Raw genomic sequence first — 24873 nt, 5'->3', positions numbered from 1 at the left:
GCTAAACAGATTTGTTCATTGCAGGACTTATCAATGACTTTAATACACTTTGATCACCAAGAATTCCCAAGAAGGTACAGGAATTCCCAGTACTTACTTGACCATGGAACCCTTTGTCACAAGATTTTCTGAAAACATATTTAGAGAAAACAATGCACCCAAAGACCCTTTTAGTTTCTAACTTGTCCAGGGATCTCCACTAAACCTTATCAGGTGCCCAAACTCCTGTTACTTATCCCCAACCAGAACACAGAAGACAACCCAGTGTCAGGTGAATGCTTTAATGAGTGGTGCTCCGAGAGAGCCAGGTCTCCCGCCACCTGCTACCAGCCACCACTGTCCCCAGCTTTGTCAGGAAGATGAGCTAGCTGCCTGGGTGCAGAGATGGATCTGAAGTCTAAGAGTGAGCTGGGGCAAAGGGGGATTCGGGAAGCACCTCACAGGGGCAGGGTTCCCAGGAGTGTGGCAGAGGGGACCTGGACCTCAGGCTGGTCCCTCTTCAGGCATTCCTAGCAAAGCCACGAGGGGCTCGAGGGGTGTGGGGGTTCCGATGGGCACAGGGTGGGTGCGTTCGTGCTTGCGCAGGTCGCTGGCACTCAAGAAGGCCTTGGGGCAGTGGGGGCAGGTGTAGGGGCGCACAGAGCTGTGCGTGCGGCTGTGTTTGCGCAGCCCAGCCCGGTCTGAGAAGCTCTTGCCGCACTGGGTACAGGGGAAGGGCCGGAGCTCTGGGTGTGAGCGCTCATGCCTTCGCAGCAATGTCAGCGTGGAGAACGTTTCCTTGCACTCCCGGCACACAAACTGGGGTGGTTTCTCATCCACCTCCTCACCCCCCACCTCGCCTGCTGCCCCCAAGGAACCAGGAGCCTCCCCAACCCCTGCATCTTGGCACTCCACGTGCTCCACCGTCATGCCCACCACTTGCCACTGGGTAGCCATCACACCACCCGATTCCGGGGGCAGCCCCAGTAGCCCAGCTGGAGGGTCTCCGAGCGCTGCCCCTGATGCCTGGGCGGCTGAGCTCTCGCCAGCCATGCTGACTGGTAGTGTCAGCCCCACCACCAGCTCCTGTTGCGGGGGAGCCCCTGTGGCCTCGCTGCTTCGATGGGTCCGCTCGTGCTTCCTCAGGCTGGACGAGACCACGAAGGATTTTCCGCAGGCATTGCAGTGGAAGGGGCGCTCACCCGAGTGCACCCGGCTGTGCTTAGTAAGGCTGGCTCGCTCGGCGAAGGCTCGCCCGCACTCCTCGCAGCGGAACGGCCGCTGGCCCGAGTGCACCAGCGCGTGCCGCTTGAGGTCCCAGGATGCCACGAATGTCTTGTCACACTGCAGGCACTTGAATGGCCGGTCGCCCGTGTGCACCCGCCGATGCATGGCCAGGTCGGCCGGCTGCCGGAAATCCTTGCCGCACTTCTCGCAGCGGTAGGGCTTCACGCCCTCGTGTGCCCGCTGGTGGCGCCGGAAGCTTGAGGGGTCGGAGAACATGCGGCCACAGCGCGGGCACAGGAAGGGCTTCTCGCCCGAGTGCGTGCGCTCGTGGCTCTGGTAAGAACTGAGCTGTGTAAAGCCCTTGCCACAGGCTGGACAGCGGTAGGGCTTCTGCGCCGCGTGGATGCGCTGGTGGCAAGTGAGCGAGGAAGAACGGGAGAAGCTCTTTCCGCACTCTGAGCAGAGGAAGGGGCGCTCGCCGGTGTGGGACCTGTGGGAGTGCGGAAACCTGGTGTGAAGGTGGCAGCCCATCGCCTGACCCCCACTGCCTGTCTGCACTGTAAGTTAGGGCCCCCTAACCTCGCTGGGGCCTTGGTCTACGGGCCACAGCGCTGTACCCGAATAAAAAACCTTCAGGACAGGTGCAGGTTCCAGATCCATCACTGCATGCAACAGACCCAGCCCCCGCTCGCACCTCTTGCACTGGACCAAGGACCCTAGGAGCAGCCCAACTTCAAGCCCCGCCCCCTTCCCTGCAGCCGCCTCCACCCAGTCCACCGCCCTCACCGTTCATGGTTGCGAAGGTCCTTGAGCTCTGCATAGGCCTTGCCACAGCGCTCGCAGCTGTAGGGTCGCAGGCCTGCGTGCGTACGCCGGTGCTTGCGGAACACGGAGGGGTCTGCGAAGCTCTTGCCACAGTCAGCGCAGGTGTAGGGCCTCTCGCCCGTGTGACCGCGCTGATGGATCTTTAGCTTGGAGAGCGCGCCGTAGGCCTTGGGGCAGTGCGCACAGCGGAAGGGCAGCTCGCCAGCGTGCGAGGCCAGGTGCACACGCAGGCACACCGGTTGCATGAAGCGGCGGCCGCACTCCGGGCAAGGGAAGGGCTTCTCGCCCGTGTGGCTGCGCCCGTGGCTGCGCAGCTCTGGTGCCGTTTTGTAGGCCTTGGGGCACAGCGGGCAAGCATAGGGCCGAGGCTTGGCTGCTGCACCTGACACCTTGTCCCCGCTGGCATCTTCCGCTTTGGGGTCTGTCTCTGGCTTCAGCTTTGCCTCAGCCATCTCCTCAGTGCAGTCTGCAGGCCCATGCGTGGCAGCATGGCGTGCTGCCCGGGGTGCATTTGGAAACGTCTTGGTACAGGACAGGCACTTATAGCGGCGGCCAGATCGCTTGTAGCCCGGGGCTGGGGACCGGTCCTCCGGAGACTCTACCTCCATGGCCTGGATGGGCAGATTTTCTCTGCAAGAGAGGCAAAGTTAGGAGCCACACCCCTTTCCGAATTCTCCAAGGGCTATCTCCTCACCAAAGCCCTCGGAGGCCTCAGAAGGAACTCGTAACTTATCTGCATGTCCCACCCGGGTGCATGTCCTTTCTGTCTCTCTGTGCTCCTGTTGCCCCTCTGGTCCATTCACTGATGAAAGGAGCTGAACTAGGTGACCTCAGAGGAGCTGAGAGGGGAGGCTGGGATCATCCAAATGTCCACTGGCACTTCTCTCCCCAGCCTCTGGGCTTCTCCAAGCCCTGTGGCAATCCCAGAAGGCCCAGGCTCGGTCCATCTCACCATCTTCACGTTCTTCACCTCAGCGTCCAAGACCTGTGCCAGGCTGCAGGCATGGAGGCTACCCAGATGTGAGTCTGGCCTGAAGGTCTCTTAAGTGCTCAGGAAAGACAGACATGGATCCAGAAGAGGGCAGAGCCAGCAGGCTAAATGTGGTGATTGGCATCATCTGTCTGGAAGGGTAGGTCCCCAGCATGTGTATTTTGTCTTTCCCTTCTGGTTGGTTAGCTCTCAGAGGCAGCAACTGTTTGCACAGAATTCTGGCCTAGCACAGCTGTAAGATACTCCACCCCAGATAGGAATCCTGGTCCACCCTCTGTTCTGGAATGGCCCTTTGGTTCTTGCTCCCATAACTCTGGTAATGGGGAGCTCAGTCACTTTCCAAGCAGCTTGAGCCATTGCTAGCAGAACTTAGAAGCCTCTGACTCCTACTCAATGTATCTGCTCTGGCCTGGCCTCCTGGGACACCTGGCTGTAGCCACAGCCCCTTCTTTTTCCATTCAGAGTCCAGACACCCTCCACCCAGCTGCTCCTGGGGATCATGGCTGGGAGGAAATAGGATTAATGGCTACATTAGTCTTAACACCAGCTCATCCTCCCTGAGGGATGAAGGGAAGAGGATTATAGCAGATCCACTTAAGGAGTGCTTGCAGCAGCTGCTGGGGGCAGCCAGGGTTGGGGGGGGGGGGCAATGGCAATGCTATGGAGAGGGGAGAGGAGCCAGGTGTGCCCAGAAGGTGGACCGGGAGGTGGGAGGTCAGGATTCTCCTTTCTGGGCCTGTTTCCTCATCCGTATCCGTCAGGGATTGGTGGCTTTAATTTATGACCCAGGGAGGACGCAGGAGTCCCTGAAGGTGAGTGGCAAGGGGTGCATCTTTAGAATCAGCATCCTTCTGCCTAGTGGCCCTGCCTCAGTTCCTGTCCCCTACACAGTCTAGTGTGTACTGGCAGCCGGAGTCTTCTCCCTAAGGTGGCATGTAATGCTCGGTCCCCTACTCAGGAACTTCCCATGGCTTCCATCACACCACACAAGTTCCCAGGTCCTTCCTGGCTTTTACGGATCTCACCAATCCTTCCTTTTTGAGCCTTACTGCCCAAAGGAAGCTCATCCTGCATCTCCCTTTGGTTTTTGGCCTCCATCCTACACAGCTCTGTTCCACCCCCAGCTTGGTTTTCATACTTTTCCCACTAAATCCTAGGACTGGAAAGTGAGTTAAGGGCTTGAGGCCCCACCTTCCCCAAGGCTGAATTCCACCTACAGTTTCCAGGGGATCTGCTTATCCCTGGATGAGGCCCTCACAACCTCCCTTCCAGATCATCTCTGGACAGTCTGACGGTTACCTTAATAAAAATAAGAGCTCACATGTACAGAGCGCCTGCTAAATAACAGACAATATCCTAAGCTCTTTACATGCATTAACTCACTTGAACTTCACGTGGGCACCAGGAGATAAGTTCTATCATTACCCTTCTTTCTCAGATAAGGGATTGAGGCCCAAACAATGTAGCTTTGTGGTTAAGTGCAGTCTCTGAAGTCAAACTACCTGGCTTTGAATCTTAGCTTACTCACTTCCTAGCTGTACATTGACCCCGAGCAATGTACTTCCTGCTCCAGGACCTCAATCTTTCTCATCTGAAAAAACGGAGGTAATAAATGGACTTACTTCACAGGGTTGGGCAGGGTTGAATGAGATAATAATTACTGCCCTCAATTACTGAATCTTACCAGAGCCAGACACTTTGCTGCATGTGCTACCTTATTCTCTCATAGCTTTCTGAGATCAGGATTATTTATTCTCATTTTACAGATGAATAAACTGAGGTTCTAGACTTCCCTGTGGTCCACTGGTTAAGAATCCACCTGCCAATGCAGGGGACATGGATTCGATCCCCAGCCTGGGAAGATCCCACATGCTCAGATCAACTAAGCTCATGTGCCACAGCTATTGAGCTTGTGCCCCGCAACAAGAGAAGCCACCTCAATGAGAAGCCCGAGCACCGCAACTCGAGAGTAGCCCCCAGTTACCACAACTGGAGAAAGCCAGTGCACAGCAACGAAGACCCAGCACAGCCACAAATAATAAATAAAATTTATTAAAAACAAAACTGAGGTCCCAAGAAGGTTAGTGATTAACTCATGGTCACATAGCTAATAACTCACGCAGCAGACTTGAAATCCAGGTGTTTAATTTGCCTTGGGTTGTTGGGCCCTCCCAGACTTGTCTGCTGCTTGGGCAAGCCCCGTGGGGACCAGAACTCTGAGCTCAGGTTACACCTTGGTCTTTTCACATCCCTGTAGAAGTGCCTGGAGACCAGAGCCAGCCCCCGTTATGTTTCTGTCTCCCTCTCAGAGGGCTGGACCCAGGGATTCTGAGCTTTGAGCCTCAATCTCCCGCTCTGAGCCAGAAACCAGGTAGCTGGAGGCGTAAAACTGTCCTAAGGCACTTCCCAGGGAAAATGGGAGGGGAGCACCAGGCTGGTCCCAGAAGACATCAGCTCCAGCAACAGTGGAGGGCCAGGTAGGCTAGGCCCTGTCTGAAACCCCACCATCAGCTCCTCAGAGGACTCTTCCACCCACCACTCCCTACAGTGATGATTCTATGAGCTCCCTGCATGAGAATAATCATCCAGGGAGCATGGGGTAGGATTCATGAACCTATTCTAAACATGTTTTCTGGGTCATCCCAACTAACATTTAACATTTAAGAACCAAAGACACATCCGTGGATCTTCAGAAGCTTCCAAGAGAGAGGCATTTTTAACTTTTTTTTTTTCAGATGTGGAGATTAAGGCCTCCAGAAGCAAAAAAACTTACCCAAGGACACATAGCTAGTCAAGGAGCCCAGACTCAAACCCAAATCTGCAGGTGTCTGGGCTGGGCTCTTTCTCTACTGTTCTTCACACCTGATACGAAAAGCTGACTCATTTGAAAAGACCCTGATGCTGGGAAAGATCGAAGGCAGGAGGAGAAGGGGATGACAGAGGATGAGATGATGGGATGGCATCACCAACTCAATGGACAGGAGTTTGAATAAACTCTGGGAGTTGGTGATGGACAGGGAGGCCTGGTGGGCTGCAGTCCATGGGGTCGCAAAGAGTCAGACACAACTGAGCAACTGAACTGAACTGAACTGGGCTGGGCTCTTTCTTTACTGTTCTTCATTTACTTAAGGCTTATTAGCCAAACCATGAGACCTTCCAGGGCTCCCAAGACAAAGACCATGGCCAGCAAGGCCCTGAACTACCTAACTCCTGCCTAGCCCATCTCCCAGTCCCCTCTCCTTGGCTCACTAGGCTCCACCCACACAGGTTCCCCCTTTTCCACCCTCAAAGACCTAAATTCCTTCCAATCTCAGGGACTTCACACTAACCGTGTCCACTGCTAGAAACACTATTCCCCAAGGATCTTTGTGTAGCTATCTCTTTGATTCCATTTGGGTCTCAGCTCCCTGTCACCTCCTTAAAGAGGGTTTTCCTGACGCTTAAAAAGATTTTTTTTTTAAGTTTACTTGGCTGCACCAGGTGTTATATGTGGCATGCAGGATCTTTAGTTGTGGCATTAGAACTCTTAGCTGTGGCATATGGAATCTAGTTCCCCGACCAGGGATCGAACCTGGGTCCCCTGCATTGGGAGAACAGTCTTAGCCACTAGACCACCAGGGAAGTCCCTGACCACCTTTCTTAATACTATCTGCATCCCTGCTAATCACTCTTTGTTCCCCTCCTCTTTAATCTCCTTCATGTTGTTCATCTGGATAACATTTCTTGCAAATTTACCAAGGGCCAGGTATCATTCTAAGCATTTTATGTGCACTACTCAAGCTAAGCTTCACGACTGCCTAGGAGTTTGTTATGAATGAATATGTGCAGGCATGGAAGAAAGGGTCATGTGAGAACTTAGAAGGTGGTCACATATATAATCCTAGAAAGGAGGTCTCACCAGGATCTGAATCAGCCAGCACCTTGATTTTGGACACCTAAACCTCCAAAACTGTGAGAAATAAACTTCCATTGTGCCCACAGTCTGCTATCGTTTGTTTGTTTGTTTTGGTTACAGTCAGATTTGTTAGAGTCTGTTATATAACAGACTTATTATAGACTGAATAGACTACGTTAAGTAGTATTTTCTCCACTTCCCCCCATTTTACAGACAAGGATACTGAGGCACACAGAAGGGAAGTAATAAGTCATGGTCACAGCCCATACTCAAAGCCAGGTGGTCTGCCTCCCAAACTTCTGCTCTCTGTCCCGATTATTGCTTTGCTAGCACTTACACATCTTATGGTTCAGTTGTTAATTCTCTGTCTCCAGTGCAAGCGTTTAGGCTGGCACAGAGCCAGGTACCTTTATTTTGTACCCTTTACAAATAGCACCATGCTTAGTGCCCCAAAACAAACTGAACAGATCAACCTCTGAGACAGTATCTGAAACCAGGTCTCTAGCTTCCACCTCCCCCATAACAGGAGTTTGTACTGAATTTATCTGCCTTTCCAAGTTCACAAGGTCCAAATATCCCAGTGGATTCACTGCTCTGGTGTGGGAGCCTTGTCTTTGTTTACTACTGGATTTAGGAGGGGGATGACTTCCTGCTGCCTGAACAGACTCTTATCAGCAGGGATCCAGAGATTTAATTCCGAGTTTAAGCTAGAACCCTGCGGGTAGGGACGGTGAAGAGCCACTTTTTTTTTTAATGTTCTCAGACCTCAGACTCCCCACGTCTAAACAAGTAGTCACCAAAAGGCCTCAGAGCCCATGAGGGATCTGGTGAGATGGCAGATGGGGAACTGTGAACCACGCAGAGATGAGAGCTAATCGTCTCCTAGGCATCCAATCTGGTCAGTCCACAACGTAATCACAACCCACTTTTCCGGCCTCACCTCTAGCGGCAGTGTGCCCCTTTCGACAGCGACCTCACTCCAGCTACAATTCTCAAACTTCCCCACCTAAATCCATCTCCACATGCAGTTCCCTCTGCTTTCTCCTGGAGAAGGAAATGGCAACCCACTCCAGTATTCTTGCCTAGAGAATCCCTTGGATGGAGGAGCCTGGTGGGCTGCTGTCCATGGGGTCGCACAGAGTCGGACACGACTGAAGCGATTTAGCATGCATAGCACGCTGCTTTCTCCAGTGGGAAAACTCTTTTGGCATTCTTCAAATACTTGCTTCCCCGATGTCTTCAGGAAGATTTAACAGGCAGTAGAGGTAAGAGCGCCATGGCGCTCTGGGCCTCAGTTTCCTCATCAGTAAAATGGGGTCTCTAAGGCATGTGGGAGTTTTAAGGGCGTTAGAGCCAAGAGCTGCGGAAACCCTGCGCTTCTTGCTCCCTGCAACTGTCTACGTGTCAGCGCCTCTGCCAGACAGACAACCCCACATGGCAGGGCCCTGGGCTGGCTCTTCTCAGGAAATGCCCTGAGAAAACGTGGCCTCGGAGAACACAGCAAAAAGGTGAACGAAGAATGACAGAATGAACAAATGAATGGACCGAAGGCCAGACCCTGGACAAAGGCCTGCAAGATGGCGTTCTCTAGGACCGCGGGAGGGGCGGCCAGGACATCGACCGGGGCGGGGGGGCCGCCGGCGCCAGGGACTGTGCTAGGCGGGCTGCGCGCCTGGGACAAAAGCCCACAACATGGCGGGCTCTAGGACCCTCGGGTCCGCACGGCACTACGCGGGCAGCCGTGCCGCCTAAGCCCAGGCGTCTGCCGCGGCCGGCCCGCCGGGACAGCCGGCGGGTTCTAGGACCCGCTGGGCCTGGAGCCCGTCCGCGCCCTCCTGGGGCCGCACTCCTCCCGCCCCGCCCGCACCGCTCGCGCCAGGCCAACCCCATCCGCCCTAGGCACCCAAAGGGAAACTGAGGCCTGCTCGGATTGCGTCTGCACTGGGGCTGCCCGGGGATCTCGGCATCTTCCCGCCGGCGTTTCCTACCTGAACAGAGTTGGGCTGGCTCCTTGGCGTCAGCTGCAGCTCCTCTCACCGACAGAGCCCGGGACTCTGCCAGGGAGGAGCAGGCGCTAGGACCCAGCGGGGGGGGAGGGAGGGAAGAAGGGGAGGGGCAGGAGGCGGTGCCGGCGAGCGGAAGTGGAAGAGAGCTTTCCCGGCTAGGAGGACAAAGTTCACCGGAGCAGCCCCAAGAGAAGGTGGCGGAGAAACACCTTGCAAGGGGTCTCTCTGGGTGCTAATGACAAGGAACACGGGAATAGGTTTACGGGATGCACCGATTATTGCTAGCGTGGCGCTAGATCACCGTGAACTAGAAGGTGGGAGGACAGAAAGGCCATGCCCAAGATTTGTAGTACCTAAATCCGCTTATATTCCATAAATCCGCTTATATTCCACATTTCCCTTAATAGAAAGCAGTAAGTGACGCTCCCTCCATCTGGCTTGGGAAGTTTTTCAGGGAGCCCCAACAATAAGTGTCGCCCAAGTACTGAGGCCAGGGCTGCAGAACGCTTTTTTCCCCCTCTTCTGCGCTCAATTTGCACCGGAACGATTTTAGCGGATCTTCCCGGAAGTGTGGCTAAGGTTAGTGCAGAACAACGAGCTCATTGACCTGCGTGGGCGGGGTCGGAGTCGCGCGTTAGTTGCTTCTCTCCTAGCACCGGAAATGTGTCTGTGTATAATCGCTGCTTGGAGGCGGGACAGAAGCATTTTTAAGGCGGAAGTTTCGCGGGGAAGCTTTTGAGGCTGGGACACTTCCTGTTTCCTAGTAACAATAGGAAGTGTCCGCGGAGCTGGGCGATAGACGGCTGGTTTGTGCCAGCTGCGCCCTTTTTCCTCTACCTCCTTCCTTTTCCCCCTCTCCTTTCCCTCTTTCCCTCCTCTTCCACTTCTTTGAGCCCTTGCAGAGTGTGCGTGTGTGGGAGCGCGAGAGCCCCCGCACAACCACCCTTTGGGGCGCGCGGCTGCAGTTAGGGTGAGGGTCCCATTGCGCAGGCGCACTCCCGTTCGCCGTCCCCAACGGACGCACCCGCGGCGGGAACGAGAAGGGGCCACCGGTGTGAGGTAGGGGTCCTAAGAGAAAACTGGCTGAGGAGATGAATGAGGCGAGAGGACCTCTTTGGTAGTTGATTCGGAGAGGAGACTCTTGAGCGAAGGGGCTTCGTGAGAAGTGAGAATTCTGGGAGCAGGTTCAGCAAGGAGGTTTAAAGTCGGAGATAGGAGTTGTATTGGGGCCCCCAGGGGGTGAAGAGTCCGAATCAGAGAAGGGCAAGGTGATGTAGGAGGCATGGGGGCCTGCTGTGGAGTAAGGGCTTTGGAAAGAAGACTGAGTGAATGGGCTTCCTCGTGTGTCAACTGGAATAATAGAGGCATTGCAATGAGTTGTGAGAACTAGGTGACACAACGAATTTTATTTAGCACAGGGCCTAGCACATGGTAATGCTTAGGTAGCACGGGTGGCTGTTGTCATCAGTATTAGAAGAGAAGGTAGAAGGAAAATCGAGAAGGGATGGAGAGAGAAAAGTGATGAGTAATGGGGAAGAAAAAGGTAGCGGGCGAATTACCAGAAAAGAGATGGAATTTCCAAGATGGAAGATGGTTTGGAATCCGGGGAACCCAAGAGAGTCTTTCAGAAAGGAGATTTTGTGACCCTGAAAGGAATAGGGCAGAAGAGGGAACAAATCAGCCCTTTTCTCTGTAGGAGGCCTCTAACCTCATCTCTCTGGTCCTAGGCTGTCTATTGGAGGAACAGGCTGCTTTTTCAGTGCCTCTCTTTGAGAGTTGCGCAGTTTTGTTTGACTTTGTGACTCCATGGACTGTAGCCAACCATGCTTCTCTGTGCATGGGATTCTCTAGTCAAGAATACTGGAGTGGGTTGCCATTCCCTTCTCCAGGGATCTTCTTGACCTAGGAATTGAACCTGGGTCTCCTGCATTGCACAGATTCTTTACTGTCTGAGCCACCAGGGAAGCCCCTTTCAGTGCCTCTAAGCTACTCTATTTAGCTGAGGGGTGAAAGATGGAGGATTGGACTTAGCTTATTGAACATCCTAGGAGAGATATAAGTTTCCTTTTAAGATGTCAGGTAAGACAGATTGTTTCAAAATTATGGAGAGCAGAGGGTTAGGGACAGTAAGATTTTTGGGACTTGGTATGAAGGCAGGATAATATGTTTGTGATTAGAGATGGGATGCAATCCTTTAGATGTTAGTTTCCTTATATATACTTCTAGAGATGAGTTAGGCCTAGGAGAGCTTCCATATTTGGGGAGCCTGTATTCAGAGAAATTTTAAATGTTATTTCCAAAATAGATTTAGTAGAGAGCAGGTCTTTGGGCATTGGTACTTGGGGGTAACTCTGTGACCTCTGGTGAACTTGTTGCTCTTAAAAATCAAGAAACAAAGTTAATTCAGGCCTTTCTTCTGACCACTGCCCCCTTTTCCTAGGCCTTGGACCCTCCATCAGAGGAAGATGCTGCTGCCATTTGCCCGCTCTTCCTGAACCTCCAGGTTTCTGCCACACTGCCCCATGGAGGACACGCCCACCTCACTCAGCTGCTCTGACTGTCAGCGCCACTTTCCTAGCCTCCCAGAACTGTCACGGCACCGAGAACTACTCCATCCATCTTCCAACCAGGGCAGCAAGGCCGACAGCATCCCTCGGCCCTACCGCTGTCAGCAGTGTGGGCGGGGCTATCGTCACCCAGGGAGCCTGGTTAATCACCGCCGGACCCACGAGACTGGCCTTTTCCCCTGTACCACCTGTGGCAAAGACTTCACCAACCCCATGGCTCTCAAGAGCCACATGAGGACTCATGCTCCTGAAGGCCGTCGGAGGCGCAGGCCTCCCCGCCCCAAGGAAGCCACTCCACGCCTCCAGGGGGAGACAGTGTCCACTGACTCCTGGGCCCAGAGGCTTGGCCCTGGGGAAGGCTGGGAAAACCAGAAAAAACAAATTGAAGAGACATCTGGCTGTGAGTCTGGGCCAGACCCGAGGGCAGCTCTGGGCACATGGGACGATCCACCCACCAGACAAAGAGAAGGCTGGGAAAGCCAGCCTGATCCTGAGGAGGGTGTAGAGGGCTGGGGTCCCACCACCAACTCTGACAGGGACGCTCCGCTCCCCACCCCAGCTAGCAGTCTCCTTAGCAATTTGGAACAGTATCTGGCTGAATCAGTAGTGAATTTTACCGGGGGCCAGGAGCCCACCCAGTCCCCTCCTGCTGAGGAGGAGCGGCGGTACAAGTGCAGTCAATGTGGCAAGACCTACAAACATGCTGGGAGCCTCACCAACCACCGCCAGAGCCACACCCTGGGCGTCTACCCTTGTGCCATCTGTTTCAAGGAATTCTCTAATCTCATGGCTCTGAAGAATCACTCCAGACTCCATGCCCAATATCGGCCTTACCAGTGTCCCCACTGCCCCCGTGCCTTCCGGCTCCCCCGAGAGCTGCTGGAACACCAGCAGTCCCATGAGGGTGAAAGTCAGGAGCGGCCGTGGGAAGAGAAAGGGATGCCCACCACCAATGGGCACACAGATGAGAGCAGCCAGGACCAGCTCCCTGGGACACAGATGCTGAATGGCTCAGGGGAGCTGAGCACATCTGGGGAGCTGGAAGACATTGGCCTGGAGGAGTATCGGCCTTTCCGCTGTGGGGACTGTGGCCGTACCTACCGCCATGCTGGGAGCCTCATCAACCACCGCAAGAGCCACCAGACAGGTGTCTACTCCTGCTCCATCTGTTCGAAGCAGCTGTTCAATGCAGCTGCCCTCAAAAACCATGTGCGGGCTCATCACAGGCCCCGGCAAGGAGCTGGAGAGGATGGGCAGCCATCAGTGCTGCCAGCTCCCCTGCCTGTGGCTGAGTCCACCCAGAAAGAAACAGAGGCCCCCACCACCACATTAGACCACCGCCCCTATAAGTGCAATGAGTGTGGTCGGGCTTACAGGCACCGGGGGAGCCTGGTGAACCACCGTCACAGCCATCGGACAGGAGAGTATCAGTGCTCTCTCTGTCCCCGCAAGTACCCCAACCTCATGGCCCTGCGCAACCACGTGCGGGTACACTGCAAGGCTGCTCGCCGCAGCACAGGCCCAGGGGCCGAGGGTCCCCCCAGCCACCTCAAGGTGGAGCTCCCACCTAACCAAGTGGGGCCAGAGACAACTCTACTTTCGGATCAAGGACCAGGGTGCAAACATGAAGAGGGGGCCCCTGCTGTCCCCCCAGCAGCAGATCGGACTGCACCACAGATATGTAGCCTGTGTGGGATGCTCTTTGAAGACTCTGAGAGCCTTGAACATCACAGCTGGACCCACAGGGAAGGGGCACAGAGCAGGACCGAGGCCAGGGAGTCACCTCCTCGGGTGTTTGCTTGCCGAGACTGTGGCAAGAGCTATCGCCACTCAGGCAGCCTTATCAACCACCGGCAGACCCACCAAACGGGAGACTTCAGTTGTGGGGCCTGCGCCAAGCATTTCCACACCATGGCTGCCATGAAGAACCACTTGCGTCGCCACAGTCGACGGCGGAGCAGGCGGCACTGGAGGCGGGCTGGCAGTGCCGGTGGTGGGGGAGAAAGCAAACCCCCATCAGACAGGAACTGGGCCCCAGAGCCAGCGGACAGTGAGGTCCTGGGCTGTCCCCGAGACTCTTCCAGGGCAAGTCCGAGTGGAGCCGAAGGCAAGGTGGAAAGCAGTGGAGGCTGTTTGCAGGCTGCAGCCGAAAGGGACAACTGTGGGCTTGAGAGAAATGAGGCCTGTTTCCAGGGTGATAAAGAGAGCCGAGGCGCCGAGGAAGGACTGGAAAGGATGGAGGCATGTTTCCTTGACAATGTGGACATCCCAGGTGGTGAGGAAAGCAGTGGGACTCGCTTCTGTGATGGCCTCCCTGGGGTGGAGGAAGACCAGAAACCAGCCCCTGGCCAGCCCAGCTCCCCTTCCTGCTCTGCCAGCTCTGCGGGCTGGCCAGCTGAAGTCTCCCACACGTGTTCTGTCTGTGGACATTCTTTCCCCCACGCCACTGGCCTGCTAAGCCACCGGCCCTGCCACCCACCAGGCATCTATCAGTGCTCCCTCTGCCCAAAGGAATTTGACTCCCTGCCCGCCCTGCGCAGCCACTTTCAGAATCACGGGCCCGGGGAGGCCGTCTCAACCCAGCCTTTCCTCTGTTGCCTCTGTGGCATGATCTTCCCTGGGCGGGCTGGCTACAGGCTTCACCGGCGCCAGGCTCATGACTCCTCTGGCATGACTGAGGGCTCGGAAGAGGAGGGGGAGGAGGAAGGAGCTGCAGGGGCAATCTCCACCCACAGTCCCCCACTGCAGCTTTCAGAAGCTGAGCTGCTGAATCAGCTGCAGCGGGAGGTGGAGGCACTGGATGGCACTGGGTATGGCCACATCTGTGGCTGCTGCGGTCAGACCTACGATGACCTGGGGAGCCTGGAGCGTCACCACCAAAGCCAGAATTCTGGGAACACCACTGACGAGGTTCCCAGTCTCATGCGTCACCCAGCAAAGTCAGGTGATGCCACGGTGGTGTCAGACGGTGTCTTTGAGGGCACAGTAACCTCTCTCCCTGCAGAGGGTGGGGACACAAAGCCCAGTGAGGGTGTAGGTGCCACACTTGCTGACAGCCTTTGCCGGCAAGGTGAGGAAAGTTCTCTGGAGACCCAGCCCCGCCCCTTCCGCTGCAACCAGTGTGGCAAGACCTATCGGCATGGGGGCAGCCTGGTGAACCACCGCAAGATCCACCAGACCGGGGACTTCGTCTGCCCAGTCTGCTCCCGCTGCTACCCCAACCTGGCTGCCTACCGCAATCACCTGCGAAACCACCCGCGCTGCAAAGGCTCAGAGCCCCAGGTGGGGCCCGTCCCAGAGGCAAAAGGCAGCAGTGAAGCCCAAACTCTGGCAGAGGAGGGCCTCGAGCAGGCCGAAGTGGAGAGGTTCCAGAAAGAACTTAAAGTGGAGCCCCTGGAGGAGGGGGCGAGAGTGAAAGAAGAGGCCTGGGAGGAGACGACTGTGAAGGGGGAGGAGATGGAGCCGAGGTTGGAGACGGCGGAGAAGGGCTGTCAGACAGAAGCCAGCTCTGAGCGGCCCTTCAGCTGCGAGGTGTGCGGCCGCTCCTACAAGCACGCCGGCAGCCTCATCAATCACCGGCAGAGCCACCAGACCGGCCACTTCGGCTGCCAGGCCTGCTCCAAAGGCTTCTCCAACCTCATGTCCCTCAAGAACCACCGGCGCATCCATGCTGATCCCCGGCGTTTCCGCTGCGCCGAGTGCGGGAAGGCCTTCCGCCTGCGGAAGCAGCTGGCCAGCCACCAGCGGGTTCACCTGGAGCGCGGTGGGGGTGGGGGCTCCCGCAAGCTGTCCCGGGAAGATCGGCCCTTTCGCTGCGGGCAGTGCGGGCGGACCTACCGCCATGCGGGCAGCCTCCTGAACCACCGGCGCAGCCATGAGACAGGCCAGTACAGCTGTCCCACCTGCCCCAAGACCTACTCCAATCGCATGGCCCTGAGGGACCACCAGAGGCTGCACTTGGAGAGCCGGCGGCGGCGGGCTGGGCTGTCCCGGCGGGCAGCTCTGCGCTGCGCCCTCTGTAGTCGGGGCTTCCCTGGCCGGGGGTCCCTGGAACGGCACCTGCGAGAGCATGAGGAAGAGACCAGAGGTGGTCAGGGCGGCCCAGACGGCACAGAGGGTGGTCACGGGAGCCTGGCTGACCACCAGGGACTGGAGGACAGATCGGGTGGTACTGAGTTGGGACCTCAGCTGGAGGATGGAGCCACGAGACCAGCAGAGCCAAGTCAGAGCCCCATCGGGGCAGCAGGTTTGGAAGCCACAGAGCCAGCGTCCTGGGGTATGGGGGAAGCAGATGGGTGGCAAGGAGACCGGGGACCGGTGAGTCATGATGGAGATTGGGTTCCTGGGGGTCACGTACTGACCAAGCCAGAAGACAAGTCAGGGGACAGTGTCCCCAGAAGTCCTTGTCCCCTTGGCAACACCCAGCCCAATGGACCTAGTCTGACTCTGGTGGACAGCTGGGACAGTGGAGACTGTGGCCCTCAGCCCCAGCCAGAGAGCCACTCCTTTTCCTGCAGCCACTGTGGCAAGATCTCCTGCCAGTCAGAGGGCCCTTTGAACCACCACAGCACCCACAAGACTGACCGTCACTATTGCCTGCTCTGCTCCAAGGAGTTCTTGAATCCTGAGGCCACTAAGAGCCACAGCAGCAACCACATAGCTGCCCAGATCTCCTGCCCTGACTGTGGCGAGGCCTTTGAGTCCCACCATGAACTCGCCAGCCACCTGCAGACTCATGCCAGGGGCCTCAGTCAGGTGTCACCCCAGGTGGAGGCCAGAAGCCCCAAAATGGGGGCTGAGGAGGTGGAACTCCCTGGTCAAGGGAAAGCCCCATCAGAACCCCGCAGGGCCCCAGGCAAGAATGTGGGGAGAGCTAATGGAGGCCAGGGTGTAGAGTCCGCGGTGGCTGTGCACGAGGAGCGGCCCTTCCGTTGTGCCCAGTGTGGGCGTTCCTACCGCCATGCCGGTAGCCTGTTGAACCACCAGAAGGCTCACACTACGGGACTCTACCCCTGTTCCCTCTGCCCCAAACTTCTTCCCAACCTGCTGTCCCTTAAGAACCATGGCAGGACCCACACGGACCCCAGGCGCCATCGCTGCAGCATCTGTGGCAAGGCCTTTCGGACAGCAGCCCGGCTGGAGGGCCACGCGCGGGTCCACGCGCCCCGGGAGGGGCCCTTCTCCTGCCCCCACTGTCCCCGCCATTTCCGCCGTCGCATCAGCTTCCTGCAGCATGAGCAGCAGCACCAGGAAGAGTGGACGGTGGCCGGCTCCGGTACGGGGGCACCAACAGGCTTGGGCAGAGGGCTGAAGGGTCTTGGAGGAGGTGGGCACACAGTGGAGTGTAAACACTGGCCCCATGGTGGGCAGGAAAGCAAGGAGTGAGAGGATTATGGGGATTCCAGGAGGTGGCCCAGGCTGGGATAGGGAGAAAGCTAGGAAGAGATTGCTGCCTTTTGAGCGGCTGAGATCTGACCCCGAGTCAGGTAAATAGGGAGCATTGTGGGTTGGTGCAGTGTTGGGGTGGCAGGGTCAGAGCCAAGGCAGCTGCTAGGGCTCCCCTGCTGTGCCGGAGCCAAAGAGGAATGGTCTTTCTGTTTGGGGAGGACTGTTAGCCAGCTACTATCTGGCTACTATAGATACCTCTGGAAACCGTTCTGATCCAGCCAGTTAAGGAATGATTTCTGGAGAAAAAGATGGTCTCAGTTCTGCTCTTTCTTAGAGTAGGCCAGCATCCCGGGAATGAGGAAGGGGGCATAGGATGCACCTCCGGACTAGACTGCTTTGTGGCTTCCATGCCGACTTGTTGGGGGAAACCAGGTCACTTGTTGGCACTCAGCGCTCTGTCCCTCTTTCCCTGTATCTTGTCTCTGGTCCCCCTCCTCTTTTCTTGGAAACTAGACCCTTGGCCCTTGCCCACCCATGTTGGTCCACATCTCTTCTTCCCTTTCTTCATCCTTTTCTCTGTGCTGTGCATTTTGTTTTTGGGATCCAACCAAACCACCCTTTCTACCTGCACACCCCCGTCCCTGCCAGCACACCTTTAACTGGAGGACTGAGTCACAGATAATTGTTTCTTTGAAGCCAGGCCCAGCTGTGCCAACAACAGTCATTAGCCCCTATCGCCTGTCCTCTATCAGGGGAATCTTCATGGAAAGTCACCTCCGCCCAGACTTGTGGAGGAATGGGAGGGCCGGTTCTCTCTGCAAGTCACAGGCTCACTCTCCACCACCTCTAGGGGCCTGTAGCCCTTATCCCAAGACCCCTTCCATCTAGTGCGTGGGTATCCCTGAGAGAGTGGATGATCCCCTTGACCACGGATCATCAGGGCAGGTGGGGACAGCGGTGAGATTCCCCTGAGAGTGCTGAGAAGGTGGCTTTTAGGATAAAAGATTTCTTGTGACCCCAAGGGAATGAGCAAGGAGCTAATTAGCCAGGTCTGGGAAAATAATTGGGAATTCTCATACAGGACTGTGGGGTATGGCCTGTGGGGTAGGGAGCAGGGTGCATGCTGTGTGGGGTTTGCCCCAAGTCACCTCCTCTCCTCTCTCCCCAGGAACCCCAAAGGCACCAGCGGCGGGCAGAGGGGACTTGTCATTGCCTCCTCCACCCACCCCCACGGCCCCACTCCTGGACCCTTCACCCCAGTGGCCTGCAGACCTCACCTTCTCCCTCTGAAGTTCCAGTCTCCAAAGATCAGAATACGGGGTGGGGGTGGGGTGGGTGCAGGGCGAGTTGCAGGGAAAGGCTTATCTCCTTGTTTTGCTCAGGAGTAGTTTGGGCGTCCCCAGCTCTTTTCTCCTCTCCTCCTTCGAAGAGGACCCAGATCTGGCTTCTTTCCCAAGGAGGGGGTGAGATGTTCCTTCTGTCCTGTCCTTGAGGGACCTCCTTTGCCCCAGCTTTCGTCACCAGGTTCTTCCCTATGACCAGCCCTGCCAAGAAACCCAGTGCCCGGCTTGGCCATGATGCTGGGCCACCCTTACCAGCCAGATTCCAACACCAGGGAGAGGCAGATTCAGAGAGCGTCCCCACAGGTGGAAATGTTGCCTGTGGATGGGGAGCCTTTTACTACAATTTGTAACTTATTTTCTAAAGTCTATTTTGTAACAATTTATTTAAGTTTAAAAAAACAGGAAAATTGCTCCCCTCAAAAAAAGAAATTTTCAAAGTACTTGGCTGGTATCATTGGATCTGAAGGGATGAAGAATAGTAAAAGCGTTGGACCGCAGAACTGGGTAGGGGGCATCCACGGGCGACATCTCCCTGTCCCGCAGGGCGGAACTTTCAGGGCAGGTTCCTTCCCAGAGCCCTATGCGCTGTCAGACCTGCCTGGGGAAGGCGGGGGGCTGGATGGGTGAGAGGCAATTCTGTGGGAGTTGTCTTGCTGTGACTGCAGTGTCCCAGAGCCACCTGTCAGCAGTTGGCTGGCTGGCCTGTCAGGGAGAGGAAGGAGGATGGGGTTGGTCTCGAGCTCACAGCTTCCCTCCCTCCCTCAAAGGAAGGGGAAGGAGGTGCCCCTGAGCCCCTATGACAGATGAGAAAAGTGAGGGCTGCACAAGTTGAGAGGTGTGCTCCTAACCAGTCAATGACAAGAGCCAGTACTTGAATCCCCATGACTCCATCCACAGCTCCACCCCCTGCAGCTGGAGGTGGCTGGGGACAGACGGCCCCAGGCCTACAGAGAAGGGGTCTGCGGAGGCAGGTGTTGGCAGGAGGCCCCAGGGCCACGTACTCATGTTAGCCACGCAGCCTCCAGGCTTGGGCTCAGGTTCGGGCTCCTCAGCGAAGTAGACCTGCCAGTCCAAATTGCTGACCCAGTTCTCATAGGTGGGGAGCGCCGCAAAGACGGCAGGTCTTGCAGGGCCTTGACAGGCATCTCCAAAGCTGTGCAGCCCAGCCAGGAACCACGTGCCCCTTACCTCATGCACCAGCGGTGCCCCCGACAGGCCCTGAAAGGGGTCAGGTCAGGGGACACTGGTTTTTTACTTCCTCTTCTCCCTAGGCGACTGCATGGGGCAGGAGGGGCCGGGGCTGGGGCTGGGGGTCTGGCTCTTTGGGAGCCAGTTGGCAGAAAGGCTGAGTTACAGGTGAAAGGTCAGGCTGTCAGTGGGAGGGCGAGGGGTTAGGGGGAGTGGGGCTCACCTCACAGCCGGGTGGCTCGCCCACAACACTGGTACACACCATCCCTGGCAGAATGCTGTTGCTCCCAAGGGCTGCGTGCAGGCGGCTACAGGCCCTGGGCCCCAGGAGGGTCACAGGCACTGTCTGAGGGGAGCCAGTGTCTGCAGGGTGAGGGAGAAGACCCAGCTGCTACCTCAGCCTCCAGGCTGCATGCCCAGCTGCTGGGCGCCCTCTCCTGTCCACACACCTGCTCCTTGGCGGGCCAGCCCTAGGACCCAGCCACGTTCCCCATCAGGCAGGCGGTGGTCCGAGTAGGGCAGGCAGAGGGGCCGCAGGCTGGGGCCCAGGGTTACAGGCTGGGCCAACAGCAGGAGGGCCACATCATAGCCCCCCTCTGGGTGGGTATACGCCCCATGCAGGATGACTTGCTTCAGGCCCGACTCCTCTGGTCCAACGCCCAGGCCTACTGTCCATTCCTCTGGGGTCTGGCGCCTGTGCAAGGACAGCATTGACAGCACTGGGTGGCAGAGCCACCATCAGAAGTTGGGGCACAAGGGTGAGGGAGTCAGGGCTCACCCAATGAAGCAATGGGCAGCAGTCAGCACCACCTCCTCTGACACCAGGGCTCCGCCGCAAGCCAGCTTCCCTTGGTGCTTCAGCCTAGCGTCCCAGGGCCACGGGGAGGGAGCTCCTGCCTGAGGGCCTTCTCTCCTCAGAGATCCACAGGCTGAAACAGATGCATTACATCATCTGCCCTCTCTAAGTGCTCACTGCATGCCAGGCCCTGCGCTAAGAGCTTCCCGTGTGCTATCGAATATCCTCACATTATCCTTTTAAGCTGAATCTTCGTTATTTTCATTACCGAAGTAACCAACATTCCAGAGGTTCAGTGACTTTCTAGCTCAGTAACCACAGGCAAGTAGCCAACTTGGGATTCAAAACCCAGGGCCTAAGCTTTTAACCCTGATGGTCCAGCATCATGGGAGTGGCCCGCTCATCATTCCTCTACCCCGCCTGTCTGCAACCCTCTGGGCTTGGAATGGCCCCAGAACTCCTGGCTCACTGATGCTTCTCTCTTACCATCAAGATAGAGCTTCCGTCCCAGGAATTATTCTGCATGTCATTTGCATGTTAGTCACTTAACGCCAGAATTTACGCCCCACTGCGTAGGAGCCCTGCCCTCTCCAATCTTGTGGAGTCCCTGCTTGGAAATTTGCATCTTACCCCCAGACCTTCAGCCAGGTACCAGAAATTCCTCCTCTTATCTGAACCCAAATGCATCAAGTTCTGAAATGTCTATGTCTCTTAGCCATCAATGGAGCTGTTCGACCATCCTGGTCCTTTAAATCCCCTTGTTAGCCCGTGGCAGTGTGTGGATGCCTCGTTAATCAGTTTTCTATTCTGAACTGAAATTGATTCCACTGTGGCTCCCACCTGCTGCCCGTAAGTCCTCATGCAGCCCAGGGGGAGGTTTCCCCGCATCCCACTCCTGACACCCGCTGCTCATACCTACACAGCTATCCTCATCACTGATCTCCGGGGTCTCTGGGTTCTGGGTTAGGAAGGCTGCCCCCTGAGCTCGAGCCTGCAGCCAGGAGCTGTGAGCAGCCATATCAGTCAGCAGCACAGGAGTGTCTTCCCGGGCACAGCTTGATGCAAAACTGATGATCCCAGCTTGAACCCAGTGTCCATCGGGTTCGCGGCACAGCACGGGACCCCCAGAATCTCCCTGGAGCGGGCAGTGTTGTCAGAGACAGACATTTGAGCCCCAGCCCTGGGTGGACACCCTCTGTGGGCTGCCCTTCCACCCATCCCTGTGGATTGAGTGTCCAGCCTATGGCAGGCCCCCTCCCCTTCTGTTCCCTTCCCCTGTCCTCCCCCTCAGACCTGACAGGGCCCCTGCATCCCAGGCTGGGGACCCCCACACAGCATCCCGGGCCGGGCCGGGCTGGCCAGTGACCGCTGGTGCAGGCGGTTGTAGAGACAGTTACACGTGGGGCGGCTGATTAGACGCAGGCGCAGATTCCGTAGGGTCCTGGGAGCTGGCAAAAGAGAGGAGGTTGGTGCTGAAGTCTGGGCCCAGAGGAGTAAGGGAGACCGGGAATGGGAACAGCAGCTGAGGCTGTGTGACCTTGGGCAAGCCAAGTACCTCTCTGGGCTTCAGGCCAGCACTTACCATCATTGGTGTCCTGATCCCAGCCAGTGGCCCAGCAGGAAGTCCCAAAGGGGAAGCGATGGGCAGGTCGGGGCAAGCAGAGGGGTGTGTGGGCCATGGGGTGGGCAAGCTGAAGCAGGGCCAGGTCTGAACCTTGGCTGTAGTGGTTGTAGGCCCTGGGCAGCTGCAGAGCTGTTACCCTCACCTCCTCAGCCCCTGGGCTCAGACCTTCACGCTGCAGAGAACCCAGGACAACTGACCAGGAGTTCAGTTCTGTCATTGCCTCCCTGGAAGGGAGAGAGGGGACAAGACCCAAACATTGAGTGCCAACACAGACAGTGACAGCACAGGAGATAGCTCAAGGAGGTGACAGATGGACAAAACTGAGGCTTTGAACAAGGGCCATCCTTCTCCCAACCTCAGCTGTCACATTTGTAAGACTTCTACCACAAAAGGTTGAGATTAACTTGATAGTGTGTTGCCAGCATGTGGCACGTTTTAAATAAATGGTAGGTGGTTACTCTAGGGGTAGGGCTCGGTCTTGCAGGGCTTGGGGACAGATCACCCACCTCAAAGCCAGAAATCTTTTTTTGACTGCAGCCATGACTCACTTTTCAAAGCAGTGGGCCGCAGTGAGGACCCAGGTGTCCGCCACCAGGGACCCGCTGCAGATGTGGATGCCCTGCCTCCTCACACTGGCCTGCCATGGCCACTCGCCAGGCACTGTGTTGCCCTCCTGAGGCTCAGGGGGACCAGGGCCTCGCTGCCCACATGCTGTGGAGAGGCATGAATCAGGCTGATAGCAAGCCCCTGGCCTACCCTCACCCCCAGCACGACCCAGGCTCAAGTAAGGCCCGGGCCCCACAGCCCCAGAACTTACCACGCTGAGCTGCTTGAAGACCTGGGAAGAGAGAGACGCAGGTGAGCCTTGGGGGAGGGGACAGATTTGGGGGGTACTGGCCTGGGTCCTTGCTATGACTGTCTGTGGCTACCTCACCGGCCCCTCCCAGAATGAAAATATTTATATGAGGTCAAGAAACAGCTTTTATTGGAAGCTATTCAGAGTGTACACTCAGTCATTAATTCTCCTCTCTCAGCTGTGCTCAGCACTCCTGGGCATTGAGAAGCAGGGCTTGGGGTTCAGCTTGGGACCAGGCCAACCCTCCTCCAGGCTTCAGAACCCCCAACTCCTGCCCCCACCGCTGAGTCAGGGAGCAGCCTGTGCCTATGGAGAGCATTAGCTTAATTGTGCCCTGGGCTGTGGAGGCCTAAGAGGAAGGATTAGAGGCCTGTGTCATGTTCAAGTTGGGGAGGGCGTCAAGAGTTGAGACTCACCCCACCCCTCTTCTGACGACTTGGCCTCCCCCGTCTTTTTAGAAACCTCCATAGACTCTACTAAAGGGTCCCCTGCCATGTCTCTTCCCCATCACAGGCACACACAAACACACCCATTGAACATGGGAGAGATGGGATGTATGTAGAGATGGGGAGACAGACCAAAGGGCCCCAGAACTTGCCTAAAGCCATTGTGGAAGGAGAGAGGCCAACGAGGGCACAGGGTACACACACAGGCATAATGACAGTTCCTGCAGACAGACTATAATCCAGTCCAAGGAAATCACCATTTGGACACGGGGCCACATACACCTCCCCCACACACACACCTGGACACAGTTACGTTGCCACAGGCTGACTATCACCTCCCCCAGGCAGGCTCCCTCCCACACACCCAGCTTCAGGGGCTGCTCCGGTAGAGGACAGCCCCCAAACCATCACCATAACCCCCCACCCAAACCCGGGTGACTCACCCTCTATGAGGACCACGGCTCCCAGGATGAACAGCTTCAGTCCCTGGCTCTGCTTCATGCTGCTCCAGGTCAATCTGCCGCCTGTGCTCTGGTTCTGAGAGGCCACCTGGGTCTCCCTAGCTCCACCTCTGCTCCACCCCCAATTTGCTAGGAGTCAGGTGTCATTGCTTTTGCTGGGCTGGAAGGGGGCCAGCAGTTTCTAGCTCTGGGGCTGTGGCTGCGTGACCCTGGGCTATTCACCACCTCTCCCTGGCCCTCAGCCCTGGCCCTCGCTGCCTGGGTTCACATCCCAGATCCCCCTAATACGTGAATGACTTTGGACAGTTAGCTCCTCATGCCTTGTCTGAAAAGCTCAGAACTGTTGGATGTAAAAATGCCTTCACCGCAGCCTGGCAGAGTGAACTTGCTCCCAGCTGGGGAGCTGGGACAGATGAAGGGCATGGTGGGCAGGCCTTCCTCACCTCTCTGCCAGGCCTGGATCCAAGTGGGTTTCACATACCTTCTCCCATCTCGCTTCCGAGGCAGTATGTGCCGGACTGGGTGTCAAGAGGTCAGGCTCTCTGCTTCTTGCTGGCTGAAGCTAGCAAATCTCAATGCCTTTCTGCCACCTTCCTGGGAAACAGGGTTATGTGGGGCCCACCTTCCCCACCATTTTATTTTTATTTTTTGGCTGCACTGTGCGGCTTGTGGGATCTTAGCTCTCCAACCACGGATCGAACCCTGGCCCATGGCAGTGAAGGTGTGGAGTCCTAACCACTGCACTGCCAGGGAATTCCCTAGAACATTTAAGGGGCTTGAGCATCCTTGGATTTTGGAAGACTCAATCAGGAGGCAAGAACACTCAGGGTGCATCCTTTTTCTCTTTCTGACTTCTAACTCAGACCAGCCCAGACTCTTCAGGAACCGTGGCCCCAACTCAGAGGCAGCTGTGGCTTGGGTTAAGAACACAGACACTGGAGCTATATGGCTCTGGTAGATTCAAATCCTGAGGGCTTCCTAACCCTTCCCCCAAACTAGCTGTGCGATTTTAGGCAAATTACTTAGCCTCACTGAACCTCAAGTCTCCTCCTCAAGACATACAGTCAGCTCTCTGTATCCACAGGTTCCACATCTACAGATTCAACTGACTGAAGATAAAAAAAAAAAATCCAGAAAGCTCCAAAAAACAGAACTTGAGTTTACTGCTTGCTAGTAACTAGTTACCTAGCACTTACATTGTATTTACAACTATTTACATTATATTAGATGTTATAAGTAATCTAGAGATGACTTAAAAGTATATCTTAAAGTATATGAGAA

The 24873-nt window shown here is 56.3% G+C and overlaps 3 protein-coding genes across 6 annotated transcripts; 1 reads left to right on the top strand and 2 right to left on the bottom strand.

The window, feature by feature from the left end:
* Positions 1 to 10: 10 nt before the first annotated feature.
* On the bottom strand, positions 11 to 9449 carry ZNF668 (zinc finger protein 668). Of its 2 annotated transcripts, none has more exons than XM_081558206.1 (3): positions 9277 to 9449; positions 1993 to 2661; positions 11 to 1696 (listed from the first exon to the last, which is right to left on the bottom strand). In XM_081558206.1, exons 2-3 carry the CDS (start codon positions 2637 to 2639, stop codon positions 484 to 486), a joined length of 1860 nt encoding a protein of 619 aa, XP_081414332.1. In that variant the 5' UTR covers positions 2640 to 2661; positions 9277 to 9449; the 3' UTR covers positions 11 to 483. The 2 variants fall into 2 exon arrangements, with proteins under 2 accessions (XP_081414332.1, XP_081414331.1); XM_081558205.1 differs by lacking the exon at positions 9277 to 9449 and adding an exon at positions 8906 to 8986.
* Positions 8563 to 18661, top strand: ZNF646 (zinc finger protein 646). 3 transcript variants are annotated; one of them, XM_081558202.1, is made up of 3 exons: positions 8563 to 9502; positions 11364 to 16765; positions 18047 to 18661. In XM_081558202.1, the coding sequence occupies exons 2-3, from the start codon at positions 11446 to 11448 to the stop codon at positions 18166 to 18168; spliced, it is 5442 nt and encodes a 1813-aa protein (XP_081414328.1). In that variant the 5' UTR covers positions 8563 to 9502; positions 11364 to 11445; the 3' UTR covers positions 18169 to 18661. The 3 variants fall into 3 exon arrangements, with proteins under 3 accessions (XP_081414328.1, XP_081414326.1, XP_081414327.1); XM_081558200.1 differs by lacking the exon at positions 8563 to 9502 and adding an exon at positions 9940 to 9982; XM_081558201.1 differs by lacking the exon at positions 8563 to 9502 and adding an exon at positions 9940 to 10088.
* On the bottom strand, positions 18588 to 24734 carry PRSS53 (serine protease 53). The gene is made up of 11 exons (XM_081558207.1): positions 23575 to 24734; positions 22647 to 22667; positions 22378 to 22540; positions 21788 to 22053; positions 21499 to 21653; positions 21121 to 21340; positions 20188 to 20338; positions 19859 to 20103; positions 19633 to 19772; positions 19223 to 19439; positions 18588 to 18923 (listed from the first exon to the last, which is right to left on the bottom strand). The coding sequence occupies exons 1-11, from the start codon at positions 23630 to 23632 to the stop codon at positions 18904 to 18906; spliced, it is 1656 nt and encodes a 551-aa protein (XP_081414333.1). The 5' UTR covers positions 23633 to 24734; the 3' UTR covers positions 18588 to 18903.
* Positions 24735 to 24873: the final 139 nt, after the last annotated feature.

This window comes from Giraffa tippelskirchi, chromosome 13 (genome assembly GCF_054371585.1).
Source record: "Giraffa tippelskirchi isolate mGirTip1 chromosome 13, T2T-mGirTip1v1.2.pri, whole genome shotgun sequence".
NCBI classification, from domain to species: Eukaryota; Metazoa; Chordata; class Mammalia; order Artiodactyla; family Giraffidae; genus Giraffa; species Giraffa tippelskirchi.
Note: the sequence above shows the minus strand (reverse complement) of the source record. Positions and strands in the feature narration are given on the sequence as shown.

Coding starts and splice junctions, on each gene's coding strand:
- ZNF668 (XM_081558206.1), bottom strand. CDS start 2,639: ATGGAGGTAGAGTCTCCGGAGGACCGGTCCCCAGCCCCGGGCTACAAG. Junction 1,697..1,992: donor GACCTTCGCAACCATGAACG/GTGAGGGCGGTG, acceptor GCACTCCCACAG/GTCCCACACCGGCGAGCGCC.
- PRSS53 (XM_081558207.1), bottom strand. CDS start 23,632: ATGAAGCAGAGCCAGGGACTGAAGCTGTTCATCCTGGGAGCCGTGGTC. Junction 19,773..19,858: donor GCTGGCCCGCCAAGGAGCAG/GTGTGTGGACAG, acceptor CTCACCCTGCAG/ACACTGGCTCCCCTCAGACA. Junction 19,440..19,632: donor GCGAGCCACCCGGCTGTGAG/GTGAGCCCCACT, acceptor GACCCCTTTCAG/GGCCTGTCGGGGGCACCGCT.
- ZNF646 (XM_081558202.1), top strand. CDS start 11,446: ATGGAGGACACGCCCACCTCACTCAGCTGCTCTGACTGTCAGCGCCAC. Junction 16,766..18,046: donor GTGGACGGTGGCCGGCTCCG/GTACGGGGGCAC, acceptor CTCTCTCCCCAG/GAACCCCAAAGGCACCAGCG.